General features: G+C 37.2%; 1 protein-coding gene across 6 annotated transcripts in view; it reads right to left on the bottom strand.

Annotated features, from left to right (window-relative positions):
- NEK10 (NIMA related kinase 10) overlaps positions 1 to 18,621 on the bottom strand; it is a 218,795-nt gene that overhangs the window by 46,076 nt on the left and 154,098 nt on the right. For 5 of the 6 annotated variants that reach the window (XM_079114271.1, XM_079114273.1, XM_079114275.1 and 2 more), the window contains 5 exons: positions 12,031 to 12,214; positions 11,852 to 11,938; positions 10,357 to 10,411; positions 2,336 to 2,373; positions 2,095 to 2,235 (listed from right to left, as the gene is read on the bottom strand). In XM_079114271.1, coding sequence (XP_078970397.1) covers positions 2,095 to 2,235; positions 2,336 to 2,373; positions 10,357 to 10,411; positions 11,852 to 11,938; positions 12,031 to 12,214 — 505 coding nt within the window. The remainder of the gene's footprint in view (positions 1 to 2,094; positions 2,236 to 2,335; positions 2,374 to 10,356; positions 10,412 to 11,851; positions 11,939 to 12,030; positions 12,215 to 18,621) is intronic. The other variant, XM_079114272.1, reaches the window with a different exon arrangement.

Here is an 18,621-nt window from a genome sequence, read left to right as displayed (position 1 = left end):
AATCAATGGCACACAGAAAATTCTCCCCTTCCTGCCATTTTTTTTTTTTTTTAATTTAGGCAATAACATCTACAGGGCTGTAGATGTTGATTATGTTCCTTTCCAGTCAAGAAAACTAAATTCAATGTTAAATAACGTTTAAAACTACATCAACATAACGTGCCTTTTAAACAACAAATAAAACATCCACATGTCAGTGCTTTACCCACTGTTAGCAACACAGTAGTTAAGGTGACTCACAAGTGATCTCCTGACACTTTGGTCCAGACTCACTTCCCTGTTGTTGGAGTGCGGTGTCAATGTCACCTCTTTAGACTCTTAGGCCAGAAGTACCCAGGGAATGACTAGAAGAAAGCATGACTTGCAGATGAGGTGACCCAGGTCACTGGGGCTGGTACCAGTTATTTGTTATTTGATAAAACAACTAAAGTTCAAAATTTACCTACAACACTTCAAATTAAAGTACAACTTTATTAATATACAGAAGAAAAATTTTGTACTAAGATGGGGGAAAATAAAAAGCCTAGTTTTTGACTGGAAAGTGAGATGACCCATAGGTGGCAACCCAAATTTTCTCCAGGGCATTAATGTGCTCGACGATATTGGAAACACTATTAACTCCTTTTGTAGTTCAGATTTAGCTTTCACTGATACTGAAGATGCCAGTGAATTTAGTGTTTTCTGTCTCATATTTTAAAATATATAAATTAGTGCATTTTTAAAATTCAGAAGGTATAATAAACTGGAGGAGTAAGGGATATATTATATGTAAACAATGCTATAATATAAGTAGTTTGCTAAACATCCAGAGATCTGATCAACATCACTGACATAAAATCAAGCCTTACACTGGACCAACTCAATATGACTCAAAAAAAAAAGGAATTCTTATTGTGAATTACAACAGAACCATGAGGCACTAACGTATATGTGTCTCACACTTGCCATTATAAAATCAATCAACATCAATCATTTTAGCTTCATGACTATGTTATTAACTTACCTTTGCCAAAACAGGAACAGACGGTCAACATAAGAGTTTAGGCATCTCAATAATAAAGCCATCTCGTTTTGCATCTATGCTGACACTGTGATGGCCTCAAATTGTCAATAAATCTTTCAAAGAAAATTTAACAAATGTCTAAGCATGGTCTAAGATCACAGTAAATCTATTCACGTCATCTACGTTCACTATACATGTCACCAAACAAAATATTGTGAATCAAGAAAACTATTACCCTAGGTAAATGTACGATTACAAAAACAGTATGCCTCTACTTCATGTACAAACTGAGAAACAAGATGTATCCCATTTGCTTACAATAAAAATGAATTTTTAAAAAAAGAAAGCTAAAGTGAAACTAGCATTAAACAATAATCTCACACTAACCAAAATAGTCAAATAGAATTTTAGGCTCAAGAATCACATAATCACACATATTAAAGCACAATCACTAGGAATTTTTCCTGAATTGTCCAGGTTTAGCTAACAATTTCACTGTTACTGTTGGACCCCGTTCCTCATTCATAGAAATTAGAAACAGATTAATTAACATATCCATTCCTTCCCCAACCAGCATTATAAATTTTTATGTTTAAGGATCCATAATTTTCAAATTAGAGAAACAATGTAATAAAAATATCATTATAATCAAATATAAATAAAAATAACTAAAAAATAATTTTATGAACCAGAGTAAAGGAGACACCAAAAAAAAAAATGAAAAAGTATTTACTCTCATTTCGTGTAGGCATAGAGTTTACAGAAATATCTACATAAAGCACAGTTACTATATTTTTTTGTTGTTAGTAGGTACACACTTCAAGCATCAATAGCTTAACTGGTTAACATTCCCACTAAGGCAGAAATGCAAATCTTAGAAAAAAAGCCTATAATATTTTAGTCAATAAGTGAACACAGAAAGCATTTTGTTACTATCAGATTGCAATATCGGTGGAAAACCAAACAGAATTCTCCTGCTATTTCTATTAAAATTACCCCTCCAACGTCCATCAGAGGCTTCAGGCCCAATTATAATTCTGTGTTCGCCCATTGTATACTTATTAACATTAATGTGCTCTAACGAGTACTACCATGATCTTTGAGATTTCGAAGAATCACAGCAGGAAGGCTGTGGGACTGCCACCCTGTCCCTAACTTGGCCTCTAGTTCCTTAACGTGGGCCCTGAGCATGAGAGGTGGCACTTTCAGAAGCAGGTCAAGAGGCAGCAAAGCTGAAGAAATAAAAGGGGGAAAGGTATGAAACTGTAACGTAAATCATACTGAATTTCAGGAAGGTATTCTTGCATTTTATTGCTACCAACCCTAAGTTACCTGGTCTCGGTCTTGATCCTATTCCACCAATGAAGTCCCTGGAAACCAAAGTAGAGACCATTAGAATGACTCTTTTGACTTGAATTTGACCAACATTTAGAGGGCCTACTCTGCTGTGGTCTACATTATAAACTTATATGCATGCTATTCTCCTTCAAGACTCTTTCAAGAATTAAGAGAAATAAACAAATTCTAATGCAGAGTAGACCGGACGTGCCACAGGTAGATGGAAGAACTATGTCCTACCAGGGTTGCTTGTAAGTACAATTGAGAACCTAAATCTTCATGCCCTGAGTGATTTTCTTATTACACTTAAAATCAAAAGGATTTTTTTATATTAAAAAATAACATTTAAATTTTATATGTTGGATTTTCCATGATTTGTTCCTGTTGTCTTCAAAGGAAAAAAGATTCCTATGACATGAGTTTTTTTTTTTTATTTAAAAGGGTTACATCTTTCTTAGAGTTTCCAATGTTGTTCATATCCCCTGATTTTCTTGTCCCTAAATTCTAGACTGCCTGATCTTTTTGAAAGTTGGTGTCAGGCCTTCCACCTAAGCTCCAGTCTTATATTTCCCACTGTAACCTACAGACAATTTCATAATAGTTTTCTGTAACGAAATAAGAAACATCTGTGCCCTGACAAGCTACAAGAACCATACTTTGATGTAATTCAATCCAATAAAAAAATATATAGCCACATGATAGGTATTTTCTCCATGGGATTCAAGTACAACTAAACATGGCCGATAATTCTCTCGCCCCAAATCTTTAATTTTATCATGAAATTTTCTAATACTTACATGCAACTTATACCTAAGTTTTTAACAAAACTGGCACTCATATACCTACCACGTAAGTACCGGAATACCAAAATCTTTGGATCCACCTATGAGTTCCTTCACTTCCCCTTTTCATCCCTCCTGACCCTCATCAAGCTAGCCCCTCTCTTGATCCTATAACTTTTTTCTTCCATTCCTAGCCCAAGTTTCCAGAGTCTTGAAATATAAAGGAAACTTGCCAGTTTTGGAGAGTTAAGTATGTTTTCTATAGACCTGTGATAAGGAACATGGTTAAAGAAAGAAATGAACCTGCCCTTAGAAAGTTCAATGGAGAGAGGGTCACAGCAGTGCCCCAATGTGGGAGTGTGAGTGGCATCAGGGCTGGGTTGAAGAGCTGAGCATCTGCTGTGGCTCCTCATAATCTTGAGCATGCCACAGAGCCCAGAAAATGCTTTAGGGGTAACATTATCTCCTAGCCTTCTGGATGGCTCCATCAATGTCCAATAAAATTATAATGTAAGCTACAAGCATAATTTAAATTCTTTCTGGTAGCCTCATTATTAAAAAGTAAAAAGAAAAAAAGTGAAAATTAATCTTACAATTTTAATTAATCAAATATTTCCCAGATTATCATTTTAACATGTAAAACTAAATGACCTTTTACATTGTTTTACATTTAAAATAATATTAAGTGAAACTAGAAATTCAGTTCCTCAGTTGTACCAGTCACATTTCAATGGATCAAGAGTCAGTCAGTCACAGGTGCCTCGCACTCTCCATATTTAACATTCCAGATGCCTCCATAGAAGGTATTGACCACAGTCCTCATACACACATTATAGTCATGCCTTGCAGCTGCTAAACCAACAGTAGCCCACAGGCCTCATCATCTTAAAAGGGATTAAAAAATGCAACTTGTGGGGAACTTTTATCCCAGGTTATGAGTGTTCCTGAAAAGCTGGTAACCACTCACATACTGAGTTTGATGACTATTTTTGTCCTGAAGAAATCCAATATTTATTTCAAATACTTTTACCTATTAAAAAATATAATACACAGTGAGATGTATGAACTAGGCCATCCTGGCAATACCAGGTCGTACGACCCTTGTTATTCCTTTATATGATTCTAAATTCCTCTTTCATAAACTTTGGTTAATGTTTAAAAAGAAACATCACACATTCACTCATTTATTCATTCGCTAAATATTTGTTAACTTCCCACTCCGTGTAGGTACTGTGCTAGACACTAGAGATGGGATGGCAAAAAGAACCTGTCTCTACAGTCTTAGAACTTAAGAGATTCTATAAGTACAACAGGAAAAAAATACTGATTTCTCTGGAAACTACATCTTAGCCATAAGAAAATAGTCATCTAAAACTTCAAAACAGAACAGATTCATTGTGACCAGTGGTAACAGCTTTTACTGTGCAATTGTTTTTGCCCACAGATGGACAAATGACTGAAATTATGCAGAGCCTGAGGGAAGTCGGCCTCTAGACTGAAGCACATGGAGTGTTTACGTCCAATGGAACATTATGGCTGCAGAGGATGGCGTTCCCATAATAGCTCAAGCTGGAAAACACAAATGATTTCACACACAAAAAAAAGTTTCCAGACATTTTCTGGTGAAAAGGCCCAAACATATTGAAGAACGCATCTTTGGGAAAGTTTGAAAATGAGTGCTGGCCAATTAGCACTTAAGACTGATGAAAGGATTTCGGGGCCATGGAGGTTGAAAGGATTCCGAAAGGCCATCACCCGCAGGACTCTTCAGATCTGCTGCGATCTCATCAGCATCCATAAGTCAAAAGAGAAACTGAAGGTGTCAAAAATGAGTGTGAGCCTACAACTTCCACCTAATACCACTAATAGGTAAGTTGGAGAACGCAGACATGAGGTTTTAAAAGTTATTTTTTAATGATTTTTCACTGAATTAATTCAAAGAGAGCATGAATCATTTGACTAATTATTTTGTCAGCCGAGTCCTGGCCATTAAGGAAATAAAGCTCTAGAATTGTCTCTCTCATAAGAATTCCTTTAAATAAATCTCTGAATGAAGGAAATATTTTCACATGTATCTTAATGCATCATATAACAAAATTGTGAAAAGAAGTCAGCACTGTTTAATTTGTTGACAATAATTTTAAAAGTTTTAACCTTTTTAAAAATGAGAAACTTGGCTTACAATGTCAAGAAAATGCCTTTTGAGGCTCTAGCAACTACGTCAGAGGAGCTAACTAGGATTTTACAGCTGAAAGTCTCTTCTGGGCAGTGACATTCATAAGCATGTCCTGTGTGAATAGGTGACATTAGGTAGGGTTTAGCTCTCAAATTCAATAAGGGCTCTCATCTATCTATAAAGTTAATAGAGTTGCTATCAGGACCAGGAAGCATATGATGCTCTTGTGGCCCTGCAACTCATTCCAGTGACAGCTAGAAACAGATGAGCAATACGCCAGTGGAGTGTAGAACTGTCACAGGAAAGGAATTGAGCAGTCTTCCTGACAGTGGGGCATTGTTTCTGTTTTATTTGTTTCGTTTTGTTTGGAAGATGGCTGTTGTGATATTGGCAGGTAGGCCAGGTTGATTCTAGCAAGCCATGATCAAGAAGAATCCATCCAATCGAAGTAAAACTAGATACAGATTATAAAAAAGGGCTGAGGAGAAAAGAGCCACAAGTAAAAATAAGCAAGATGTCCGTTAAAGGGAGGGAACGATGACAGGTCTTGAGATGGCACAGGGGTCTTTCTGGTCATGACTATGATCCCCGATGATCACAAACACCATAATCATCTCTATATACAAAGATTAGAGTCAGGAGCACACTCTCAGACAAAAATATGCATACACCAATTTATCAAAGAAGTTGTGAACCACAGGCATCTCTGATACCGCAAACATCTGATGTCTCAAACCAGCTTGCCAACTATACCCTAGGTTGCCTTGGCAACAGGAGGAAAGCAGGCATGGAGAAATCTTGTTGCCTGAGCAACCGAATCTTAAACAAAAAAAAAAAAAAAAAAGAATGGGCCTTAAGCTGTGGCTATGTCAAAAGCTATAGATCCAAACCAGTAAGGAAGATGTCAGTTCTTTACAGTAAAAGACAGTGGACTGAATATGACATAACTTTCCTGTGTACATATATGAATACGCCACACTCTTCACATCACGCACAACCACAAGACTGGGATTCTAATTAGAATAAGAGGTACTCCATGTTTGTATAAATACATCAAAATATACTCTACTGTCATGTATAACTGAAAAGAACAAAAAAAAAACAGTAATTTATCTATTAATTAACAAATATTTGTGGATTGGCACCTATGTGCAAGATAATGTGCTTGGGAATGCAAAGATAAACCACAAAGAGTTTGGAACGTGCTTGTTACACAGTAATAAATATCGCTTTAATAAATAAATAAATGTATATTGTATTTATATATATATATATATATATATTTTTTTTTTTTTTTTTAATGGAGTCTTACTGTGTTGCCCAAACTGCTCTTGAACTCATGGACTCAACCCTCCCACCTCAGTCTTCCAAAGTAGTTGAGACTATAGGGATGCACCGGCATGCACCACCATGCCCAGCTCAAATGAATATTCTTAAGAAGGTGATTTTACAATGACCAGATCTTACTAGGATTTTAGTGTTATAAATGTTGAAGTTCTTGTCTACCATATCAAATTCCATTATACAGAATGACTTCAGTTAAATAAAATGTGACTTACTGAATTAGAACTGACATATATATATATATATATCAATATATATATATATATATATATATCAGCCTATAAAGTTATACATAAAAGCTGATAACTGTCAAGCCCATTTGTAATCTTCCCTGGCAAACAGTAATGCAGGCAGAAGATTTTTTTATCAAATTGTTAAATGACTGAAGTTGGATATTTCAAAGAAATTGGGGAGTGATCATCTCTTGGTCTTACTGTTAATCATATTCCTGAAAAAAGTTTGGGTACCTTCCAGTTCTGATATTGAGTTTGCTTTTTCTAGCCTTCGAATTTCTAAACTTCCTCGAGGAGGCAGAATCTGTTCCTTTCTAGTTCCATTTGCTCAGCTTTTACTCACTGGCCTGACTAATTTGTCCAATAAAGCCTATCCCAAGTTGTTAGTGAGGTATTTCAGTTCTTAATTGGTTTAAGTTTAGCTCCAACTGTCTGGAGTGACCAAAGTCAAGGATTTATGCCCAAGCTCTCTCTCTCTCTCTCTCTGTTCTATTTAGCCAGAGCCAAGTCTGAGTTCCAAACTCTAGAAGCTGTGCTCAGTTCAGGCATACACTTCCCTGTGACATCTGTTCACTGGGACCAACTCCCTTTTCCTATGAGCCAGTAAGGGTCTGCAAGAGGGAGAGCTGCCCAAAGTCTCATTATAACTGTTATACTATTTTCTACATGACACAAAATAGATAAGGAAAAACCTCTATATGCTTGATTTTCCATTTTTTTTTACTCTTTTATCTTAGTATCTTCTTTTATATTTGAATTTATCATTTAGCTTCTAAATGTTTTGTAGGATTTCACATTTCACATTGATAAAATTAGAAAATCAAGAAAATTCTAAATAAATTAGACTGAAAATAAATTAAGCTTTATTTAATGCTTTTCTTAAAATTATAAATACATTTTAGAGCTCTCTCCTTTTAACTCAGAGAAGACTTAAGGATCATCTGGAAGCCAAAAAGTTATTAATTTTCTGCCCTTTCACTTGACATGACGTATAGGCTGTCTTTTGTCATTTTCTCTCCTACAGCCTTGCCCTTGTCTGGCATTACACTGTGAATTCCTTGAGGGAAGAGAGCTTGTCTTAAACCAGCCTGTGTTTCTTGATGTCATGTCACAAATACCCCTTACACGGTATAGCTACACAAATGTAACATCAGGTTTTATCTACCTTCGAATATAGTTTCCAAAGCCTTAACCTCAATGTACAGGTCATTTTCCATCTGTTAACCTGTTCATAGACCTGGATTAAAGCTCACTCTGTGATACTGAAGCCAAGTCTTTATCTAGGGCAGGCTGAAGCACAGGAAGTGAGCATGGGTCACATCCATGCAGAGCCCACCATGTTGGCATGGGCCTGAGGTGTGGTGAGCCAGCGTGCCAAGCACTCCTCCCCACCTTTCCCCCCACATCCCAGTCTGGGGGTATGAGCAGCAAAACAGAAGTGGGGACAGGCCTGAATGGAGGAAAGTTCAGCTCAAGGGTTAACCAGCAGCATTAGTACTTTCCAAGACCTGATTAGCATAAATTTGGACCAATAGCTTTGGTACTTTTCCAAAACCTGATTATCACAAATTTGGACCAATTGCATTGACTCAAGAGCTATATAAACCCCTACACTAGTACACTCAAGGGGTAACCTGCTATCGCGTCCCCTCTTACCCTATGAGAGTTCTGTTTCTGTTCTTCCTACTTGAATAAATTCTACTCTTTTCACTCTTGCCTTCCATTGTCAATGAATTTCAGTCTTTGGATTTGCAAGACAAGAATCCAGAAAGAAGAAATTGGCAGTGAGCTGCTGGGGTCTGCTGTGACACTAGGAGGCATAGCCGGCCATTAAGAGCTGCAACATGCCACTCAATAGTAGTGAAGAAGAATCCAGCTTTGTCAGTTGTAACCCTCAGAGCTGACACCAGCAGGCATCCCCTGCCATGATTAGCTGCTAGTACTAAAAGGCACTTTCTCAGTTGCAGGGCATTGCAGCTTACACAAACCCCACCTGCAAGTAGAAGTGAAGAATCTAGTTTTGTCTCAAACTCTGGTTTCAATATCTCTACTACACACAGAACTTCTCCTATCTGCTGATTTCAGTTTACCCAACTTTTTTACAAAATGTTTAATGACTAGCTTTTAAAAAACCATCTCCAGTCTAAATATATGGTACATACGTTTCTTTTCTTTTTGAAGTATTGGATACCAATACTTTGAATTCTTACAAATAAGATAATTTTCCCTGGGTCCATTTAGAAAATAAGAGTAGAATTATTTGGTGCTGCCAAATTTCTAAATACCTCTAATAGGAAATTTCCATTTTAATATTAAAGTCTCAACTGGATATGTCACAATTAGCTTTTGTAATGACCTAACTCTGGCAGTCCCTCTACCTATGTCTGCTCAGTTCTATTTTGGTTGCTACTGGCTGACCAGACTCCTGAAATCTAGACACTCCTCTCAGCAGAGGCCTGGAACATCCTCTAACAGATAGACACTTCTTTTTAGTGCTGCAGCTTAACTGCAGAACTTTATCTCTCTCTCTCTACAGACACAGAGAAATCTAAATGCCTGCCCCGTCTCCTCTCATCTTTTCCAGGCCTGCTCTTTGGGCTCCAAGCTACTCTGCAACCATACATTTCCCACTTGAATCTCTTTTCTTCATTGGTTTCTTCTCCGCAGTCCCAAATACCTTGAGGTTACCTTGATTCTAGGAGGCCTGTTCCAACAAACATCCCCCACAAGCTGACTCCTCCGGCTTACTCCTCACTTTCTTCAACAGCCCTCTATTTCCTGCTGTTGCAATTTCTAAGACTACCACAATCCATCCTCATCCTCACCCAATGCTGCTGAGATGTTCTCATGGTTATCAGGGACTTGCAAAAGCCCACACCTAATAGTTTTATTTCAGTCCTTACTCCAAAAGTCAACAGTTACTGACACAACTAACTGTCCTGAAATAATTTCTTTCTCTAAAAGAGAACACCCCAAATATATTCTATCATCACTTATAGCTAGATGTGGTCATAAAAGGAAATTCTGGCCAAATTTATGTGAGGACAGTCATGGGCACAACAACTGGTCATATCCTTAAAAAGAAAGGATGTGTCTCCAGTTCCTTTTTCCTTTTCATGGCCACACTTGCCATAAGGATATACACCCTGGGGGATCAGATAAAAGGAGCCAGGGTCCCAGATGGCCTCATGGAGTTCAACTGTCCTATCCCCTAAACTACAATGAGCTCAGGGAGACTATAAATGGTCAAAGGTCACAAAGTTAGAAAAAGGAAAAGCTGGACTAAAATCCAAGTCCAAGCCCAGTACTCTTCCCAACATGCTACTTGTTGAGCTGTAACAGATTCTGGGAGGGTAGGCTCTGACAGCCTCCATTTCCATAAGCCCATAGTATCTTCTGGCAATCAGGTTTCACTGTAGCCACCAATCACTCAGCTCTGCAAAGTTTAAAAATACTTCTAGGAGCTTAACTTGTACATACCTCATTTGGGATTGTCTTTCTCCCCCAGAAGCACTAAAACTTCTCTTTAAAATGCCTGAAACAAGAAAATAAAAATAACTTTATGCCCTCTGCAATTTTTTTTCAATGCTGCATTTCTGTTATCTGAGCAATTGTACATACTGTAAAGATGCTCTTTGTTCATGAAAGCATCAACTAAAATATAATGTTACAAATTACTATCTACTTGACAGGTTTGTTTAGGGGCCTTTCTCCAAAGAAAAGATGCTAAACAGCAATGACAAAATGTTATTAATAGCTAACAAAATACAATAGCATGCCCATGTCATAGTCATCCCCTAAAGCTTTTGCCAAGGCAGCTAAACATTACCATGTACAAATTTAAGGGTCTAGGTTCTTCCTGCTTCCCTACTGTCCTACCCCATCCAATCATTGTTACCAGGGATAAACAACACTGACCTCTTAGAACAGAACTGAACTGCTTCTAGAATTTACTATGCATGTTTATATAGATAAAAAGTTTCTCTCATGTAATATTCATGTTTTCCCAATTGCAAATCAAAACATTTTATCTAACAGGCAGGAACTTATGGGGGAAAATAGAAAAAGTATTGGAAATTGTGATTGTACCAAAAAATCTGGAAGATCTAGTCACCATTTTGATGGACCAATGAAGTTTTAAAAAGACAAAGGATGTAACTAAATCCTGAGAGTTCCACTTTCATCCTTAGAGAGACTATTTTAGACCTTCTTTTTTGAGACTTTCCTAGTAGAGTCACTGAGAAGACAGAATTATTTATTCTTAATTTACTTTGGAGGACTTCTATGTATAATTTCTATATTCTATCAACTTGCTATTTTAAAAGAATTATTTTTTTTCTCCATCTTCCATTTTAACATCTCTTTTCTTTCAGTTTCAGGTTTGTGGAGTGTACTTGATCCTATCTTTTCTTATAATCTTTAAATTCTATCTAAATATATATTTCTCTTTTCTGTTCTATTCCTCAGCATGACTATTTTATTTCCTGTTTCCAATTAAGACTAACAACATTGGACTGAATTTATTATCATATTTTTTCACAGTTCTAAAAATATTTTCTTTTACTTCAGCATTTTTAAATATAATATATCCCTTCACATTAACATAAGTAAAACTGTACAAAAATGAGTCCAGACAAAGGCTAATTTCTTCCTCAGGTTTCTACTCCCTACAAGCAACAAACTCATAAGAGGCCATTGCTATTGTTCCTGTGGTTAGCTCTCATGAAATTGTTTATCTCAATTCTCCAGTTCAAACCTGCATTTGCTGGCAGAAATAGTGAAACCATCCCTTTGACAAGTGAGGAAATGTACACAACAGTGCTGGCTGGCCTCTGGGCTCTGTCAGAGACAGACACACCTGTCCTCATCATTAGCAAGACACCTGGAAAACAAATCCAGGCTACGCGTTGGGTCTAACTCCCTAACCGTTACCTGTTGGGCTCCCACAAATAGCAAACTTGTAAAGAAAACTTACTGAAGGTAGACTCTTTCAGAGGGCTCGAACTGGAGCTGCTAGAGTTATCCGAAACATCCAATTCATCATCCAGCTCTGAATATATATCTGCACATCAGTAAAAATGAAAAAGCAAGTGAACCTTGAAACAGAGAGAAGTCAAGAATGTACTCATGCTGACACACTCTCAACAGAAGTACCTTTCTCAATATGCTCCAGGTTGAAGGTATCATCTGACAGGATTTCATCACAGGCCCTGTCTTCATCCTTCCCACAGGGGGGCTGGAAGCCTTCGGGGGGCAGGTCTGCACTTTCAGAAAGCTCACTTTTCAGGCTGGCTGCTCCACTGCTACTGCTACTCAAACTGGCCTTCTCGAAGGTTTCCTGGGAAGAAGAATTCAATTTTTCATGCCTGTTTCCTCATTCGCTCCCTCTGCTGCACCCAAAGCTTGTTAGAACATATTTTGAAATGCTTTAAAATGACATTATAAATATTTAATGCAGAAGTAACATCAGTGGTTCCAGCTGTACATCTGCTATGGGATCCATTCAATCCACAAATACAAAATTTAAAAAAAAGTAGGTCTACGAGCTACCCTTGGACAAAAAGGACGGGAGGAGGCAAGAGGGCTCTGTAACAAAGACCTGTACAATCCGCTGAAAAAAAGAACCAATTGCACCTCTGAGGAATACACCATGTACCAACTCAGCAAAAATTTCTCTCCTTTAAGTTTTTTTCTCCAAAATATTTGCTGTCGAATCCTCTCAGCACCATTGCAGGTGCAAGGAAAATCAGTAGCAGACTAAGCCACACCACGGAGAGAGAGAGAGATGAGGTCCCCTTAAAATGGAAGAATGGCAGTGAAGAAGGCTCTCGAAGCACTCAGGACTCCACGTTAGTACCTGCCTCTCCTTCCGGAACTAGACGCAAGCTCCTCGAGGATGCTCCAAAGGCATGGGAGCGTTCCTATTGTGAGATCTCCCCCAGGTCATTGATCTGATCATGGATTATTAGAAACTGTGAAAGTATGTCTAAGATTCAACTAAAAAAGAAGAAAGATTAATGCTATCAAATGCTTGAAGCACTGATTTTTCCAGGGAAAGATGCTGGAGAAGCAACTACATAGGATTCAGAAGAAAAGTGCCCCCTTTTTCCTTAACCCAAGTAATTCTCAATACTTCACAGGTTCTCTGTGTGGGACTGTTTGCAGCAAATGTGAAGAAACTTCTGTGGGGCTGAACAGCCCCAAGGAACCTAAGGCACAGATCATGGACACAAAAGGACAGTGGAAGAAAAGCCATGGAAGAGGAAAGGTGAACGAACAGCTGGAGAGCGTGAGAAGAAAGCAAAAGTCTTCCTTTACTGAAAGGAGAAGAATTTCTCTCATGAATTGTGTCGAAGATTGATCAGGCACAAGTCAACCATCCTTTCTTTGCTGAGAGGCCCCCAACAATGAATGAAGTCCACCTGAGACATCAGTTTGTGTTTGTCGATTTATTTCAGATATTTGTTTCCTACAACTAAGGTGACACCCACATCCTCAAGGGGCAAGTGCCTAAAAACCTCCATGGTGATACAATGTGCAGATAAAGAAAATCTAAGACCCCAGGTGTAAGTGGAGTCAACCTAGGAGTGCTTTCAAGATGAAAAAAGAAAAGAAAATACAAAACATTTTGTGCATTGTAAACACTGCATTCGGTTATAGTTCACTATCTCTTTTCCCCAAGAATCTTTTCAGTTTTTTTTCCTTCAAAGTTTCATCAAGTTTATTCTTTTGTTGAAGTTAATATGCAGCTGAAAGAGCACTTTTACTCCAATTTCCTGGGGCCAGTCTCCCCAATACTTAAAGTCTGATTTTATGACTCAGAATTGTTCACTTCTGCCTCCTGGATCCACCCTGCTCTTCTCACTTAGAACCTGAGATTGGAAATGCTTTGGACCCTTTTGGCAGACCAGAATGTGTCCTGCGTAGAAATGTCTCCAAAAGGGTAGTAAGGGACTTCTAATGCCCTCCTCAGCCTTGCCCATGCTTAGCCCCTGATGCCAAACCCAGGAGCTTCTTCTAAGGCCTAAACCTTTACCATGAAACTCATTCAGCATTTTTCAAGCCCACCTCTTTTTCCTATACCAATCCACAGAATTCTGCTTCCTCTATTCTCAACAGAAGTCATTAGAAATTTACCTAGAAAAAAATTTAAGCACTTCTCCTTAAGGTCCTTTTTAAATCTAAATAAGTTATATCCTGCCTATTCTAAAGATCATAATTGGCATTTCCAACCCTCTAAGGACTATACACCCAAGATATGTCAATGCTATCAATGTTGGAAAAAGATGAGGGAGAAATTTTAAGTTGAGAAAACTTTATTGTACCAATGCAATTAGGTACAAGAATTCATATACCTCTACAACTACCCAAATTTTAGTAAAATATTTGTCTCTCTTAAGAATATACATGGATGGGCTAGGGTTATGGCTCAGTGTTAGAGCCCTTGCCTGGCATGTGAGAGACACTGGATTCAGTCCTCAGCACCACATAAAAATAAATAACTAAAATAAAGATACTGCATCCATCAGCAACTAAAAAATATTTTTTTAAAAAGAATATACATGGATAAGAAATCGGAGGAAGTCAATTTTCTTCACACAACTAAAGAGTGAGGAGAAACTATAAGTCAGGCAATTCCAGATACCAATAGCCTGACTTGCCACCAATACCCAAGAATCAGGCTGTAAATCAACCATCCCTTGCAAATGCCAAAATTATACCCATACACAGTTGGGTATTTGTATAAATTCTGATAAAGGGGAATTTACAGTCTGAAAGAAGTGCTTTTCTAGACTTTATAAGAATGGAAAGTATAATAAGAATCTGTAGTTGTCTTGATTCTAAAAACCTGTATTTCTGTAATATCTTATAGCAGATTTTACTTTGAAAAATCAATATAGATTTGTCCTTACTATAAGCCATATGCCACTGTGGGCACATTCTTCCTAATGTGATTTCCAGAGGTCTTCATTTATTTTATTTTTTTCCTTTTACCTCAGTACCTGGCAAATCTTTGTGTGTGTGTGATGCTAGGAATTGAACCCAGGGCCTATCATATGCTAGACAGGCACTCTACCACTGAGTTACATCCTCAGCCCCCTGTACAATGTCCTAAATATAGCAAATGTTTAGTAAATTGTCCTGAGTTGATATCGAAGGGAAAGGACCAGAAAAGCAGGTAAAGTCCCTTATGGAATGAACATGTTTTCAACTCTCATGCTTTTGGATCTTGCTCAGGAGCCTACATTGTTCCCTTAGGGGCTGAAGGGACAATCTGGTGATGCACCTATGAATAGAAGAGGACTTCTCCCTTCCTATTTCCCATGTGCACTTCTGGGAAATTATGGGGCTCATCTGTCTTCCAGGTGGCCACTTCAGCAAAGATGATATGCCCTTAGAACCCAGCAGGCACTGGCCAAAGGCAGAGGACGACTGGATACTTTTGCTGTAAACATGGAGGTCATTAAGATGTGCATAGAAGATACCTCCAACAAGTACATAAACTTATAAAGGGATTTAGGTTAAAAAAAAAAAAAAGGTACAGCTTTTTGGGATAGAATATGGCTGCTATAATCTTTTTTACTTTCCCATTACTTAAGACTTTTCAAGGAGTAAGAGAGGGATTTAACTAGTTTTTTTTTTTTTTTTTTTTTTTTTTTTTTCTTTTCTCATTTTCTTTTTTTGCATCTGCATCTCCTAGGAATGGATGGACACATTCTGGGCATCAATATGGCAGCAACGAGAATACAATGCATATCGGACAATAAAATTATCACTGATATGGAAATCACCACTGTTATGAGACACTTCCTGTCACAGTTCTGGTATAGGCACAATTATGTTTAGCTCAGTTTTTCTCATTAGAATGTAATTTTTTATGTGTGCAGCAGATCATAATACATTTTTAGTTGAATAGCAATTCTAACAGCAACAGACTGATTTTGTCCAAATTAACTGTGACAGGAGAGAAAGAATAAAGAACCCTTTATATTAAAACTAGTACAGTTTTTTTGAATTGCCCAGAATGCTAGTTTTATAAGAAAAGAGGGGAAGAAAAGTCAGAAATAAATATAAAGCATAATACCAGCTGTAGCCGATACATGTTTTACTTTAGAACCATAAAAAATAAACTGTTTCTTGACTTGCAATGTGGCTCAGTGGTAAAGCACTTGCCTGAAATCCTAGGTTCAAATCTTAGCACTGCAAAAAAACAAAACAAAACAAAACACTATTTCTTCTGTAAGAAACATTTCTTACAGATTCTGAAATATTCATATTCTACTAGCTATATCTCTAGCAGTTGTTTCTGTTTATTAATAACTGCCCTAAAATTTTTAAAAATTTAGAGCTACTAGGTGATGGACAGAAATTCATGTGGTCAAGGTTATTTTTATCTGTGACAAACCACACACTTTCCATAGGAGAAACTACATGCTTTTCATGGGAGATATCACAAAGAAAATTCGAAATAGTAGAAAGATCATCGACTGCCTATGACTAAGCACACTTAGTCTTTAAATTTCAAGGTATTTTAAAAAACCCAGCCAGTGTGGTCAATCACTGAAGGGACCACATAGATCAGGCATTGCTGAGGGAGCTGCTCACTCCAGCAGATGCAGCAGGGGGCTCTTCTCCAGTTCCCTCTGGGAGTCTCAGCTCCACCATGTCAGAGAAGTAGAAATCTTTCAGCTCCAAAATTGTTTGGACAACACCCTGGTCTAATTTCGCCTGTGAATCTGGAAGCACTTCCTCTCTTCTATGCTCCACACATCAAGTAGGAGAACAATAGCTAAAACTAAACTAGGAAAACTGACATTTTAGTGCACCAAAAACAAAGTTATAAGGATCATACAATAAAAAATATTTGTAAGTTTGAATCTTACTTGTCATTGTATAACATTGAAATTCCTAACAAAAATATGTATATAAAGCTAAAAATTTTGCTACCATGATGTAGTTATGAGGTTATTGTGATACACTATTAAATTGAACTTCTTTAAAATACTGGAACACAGTAATGAACTATAAATTAAATAAACCAGGGAATGAATTGATCATCACAATTCAATCTAAAAATCCATTATCATATTTACCACTGTTGAAAATGCTTCACTGCTACCTCATAAATAGCTAGTATAAAAAACAGATAAGTTCTTTATTATTCCTAATGCAAATACAGGTTTTCCAGAAGTAATGACACTAATAAAGAAGGGAAAAACAGTGTCATAATCTAAAAGTATTGTTTGCTTAAAATACAAGCAAAAAACTAAATAAATGAATTGGTCTTTATCAAAATTAAAATGTCCTACACTTCCAAAAAATACCATTGTTGCATTTAGGGGTGCACACCTGTAATCCCAGTGACTTGGGAAGCTAAGGCAGGAGAATCAAAAGTTTGAGGTCAGACTCAGCAACTTGGTGAGTCCCTGTCTCAAAATAAAAGATAAAAAGGGCTGAGTTTCTAGGTTGGAATGGGCATCTAGGTTGAAACCAATCAACAGATGAATGGACATAGAAAATGTGGTATATTATGGCATTTGCTGGTAAATGGATGGAGTTAGAGAATATCATGCTAAGTGAAATAAGCCAAATCCAAAAAACCAAAGACTGAATGTTTTCTCTGATATGTGGATGCTAATTCACAATAAGGGAGGCAGGTACAGGGAAGAACAGAGTTAGTTTATATTAGGTAGAGGGCACTGAAGGGACGGGAAGGGATGTGGAGGTAGAAATGATAGTAGAGTGAAACAGACATTATTACCTCATGTACATGTATGACTGCATGACTGGTGTGATCCTGCAGTATATATAATCAGAAAATGAGAGATTATATTCCATTTATGTATGATCTATCAAAATGTATAAATGCATTCTACTGTCATGTACAACTAATTAGAACAAAAAAAATCTTTAAAAAAATAAAAATAAAAATTTTTTAAAAAAGGAGTGGGGGAGGCACTAGGGATGTAGCCATCACAGTCTTTGTCCTGGACAGGGAACTGTCCAGAGGCAGGAATGAGGAAATTTTTTCGAGGTGACATAAATGTTCTGAATCTCATTCTGGATGGGAAATAAATATGCGTCAAAAGCCACTGAACTAAGCACTTAAAATATTTGTCCGTTTTGGTGCATATAAATCACATGTCGATTTTAAAAGAGAGGATGCAGGGTGGGTACCCGGCATTGTGTCCCTGTGTGGGGAGCCCATCAGGCACGGCTGTAGTTTCTCAAAACATAACCAGTAAGAACATTTCCAAACCAAGTCATGATTTTTCCTGATGCTTCTTTCTCTGCGTCATTACTTGTTGCATTTTCACAGCCTTGGGGGAAATTCAGTCAACAATTAACCAGACAATAAAAGCAAAGATGTTCACAAAAATATTGTCCTTTTAGAACACATCATTTTCTACATGGCTTAATTTAATCTCTTAGTGGAGGACTGCAGACACATGCCTTTGGTAGTGTGCACAGCAATTGTAATTGGCATCTGGTATAATAAAAATAAAGCAACTCAGACAAATAAATAGCACATTTAAAAAAAATGTGCACTAAGAAAATGGGAATCTGGATGTCTGCATATTGGTTCAATTACATGGTCAGCTATAAAGATACCTGAGAATTTAAAAAAGATATCAAATATCTGTCATAGAGTTTGCTAAGAACACAAAACAGGTAATACTAGAAAAGTGCAATAAGAATTCCACAATGAAGTGAATTTCTGAAGAGTTCACGAATTTAAAAAAT

Source organism: Sciurus vulgaris, assembly GCF_902686455.1.
Source record: "Sciurus vulgaris genome assembly, chromosome: 16".
Taxonomy (NCBI): domain Eukaryota; kingdom Metazoa; phylum Chordata; class Mammalia; order Rodentia; family Sciuridae; genus Sciurus; species Sciurus vulgaris.
This window is presented reverse-complemented; position numbering and strand designations above follow the sequence as displayed.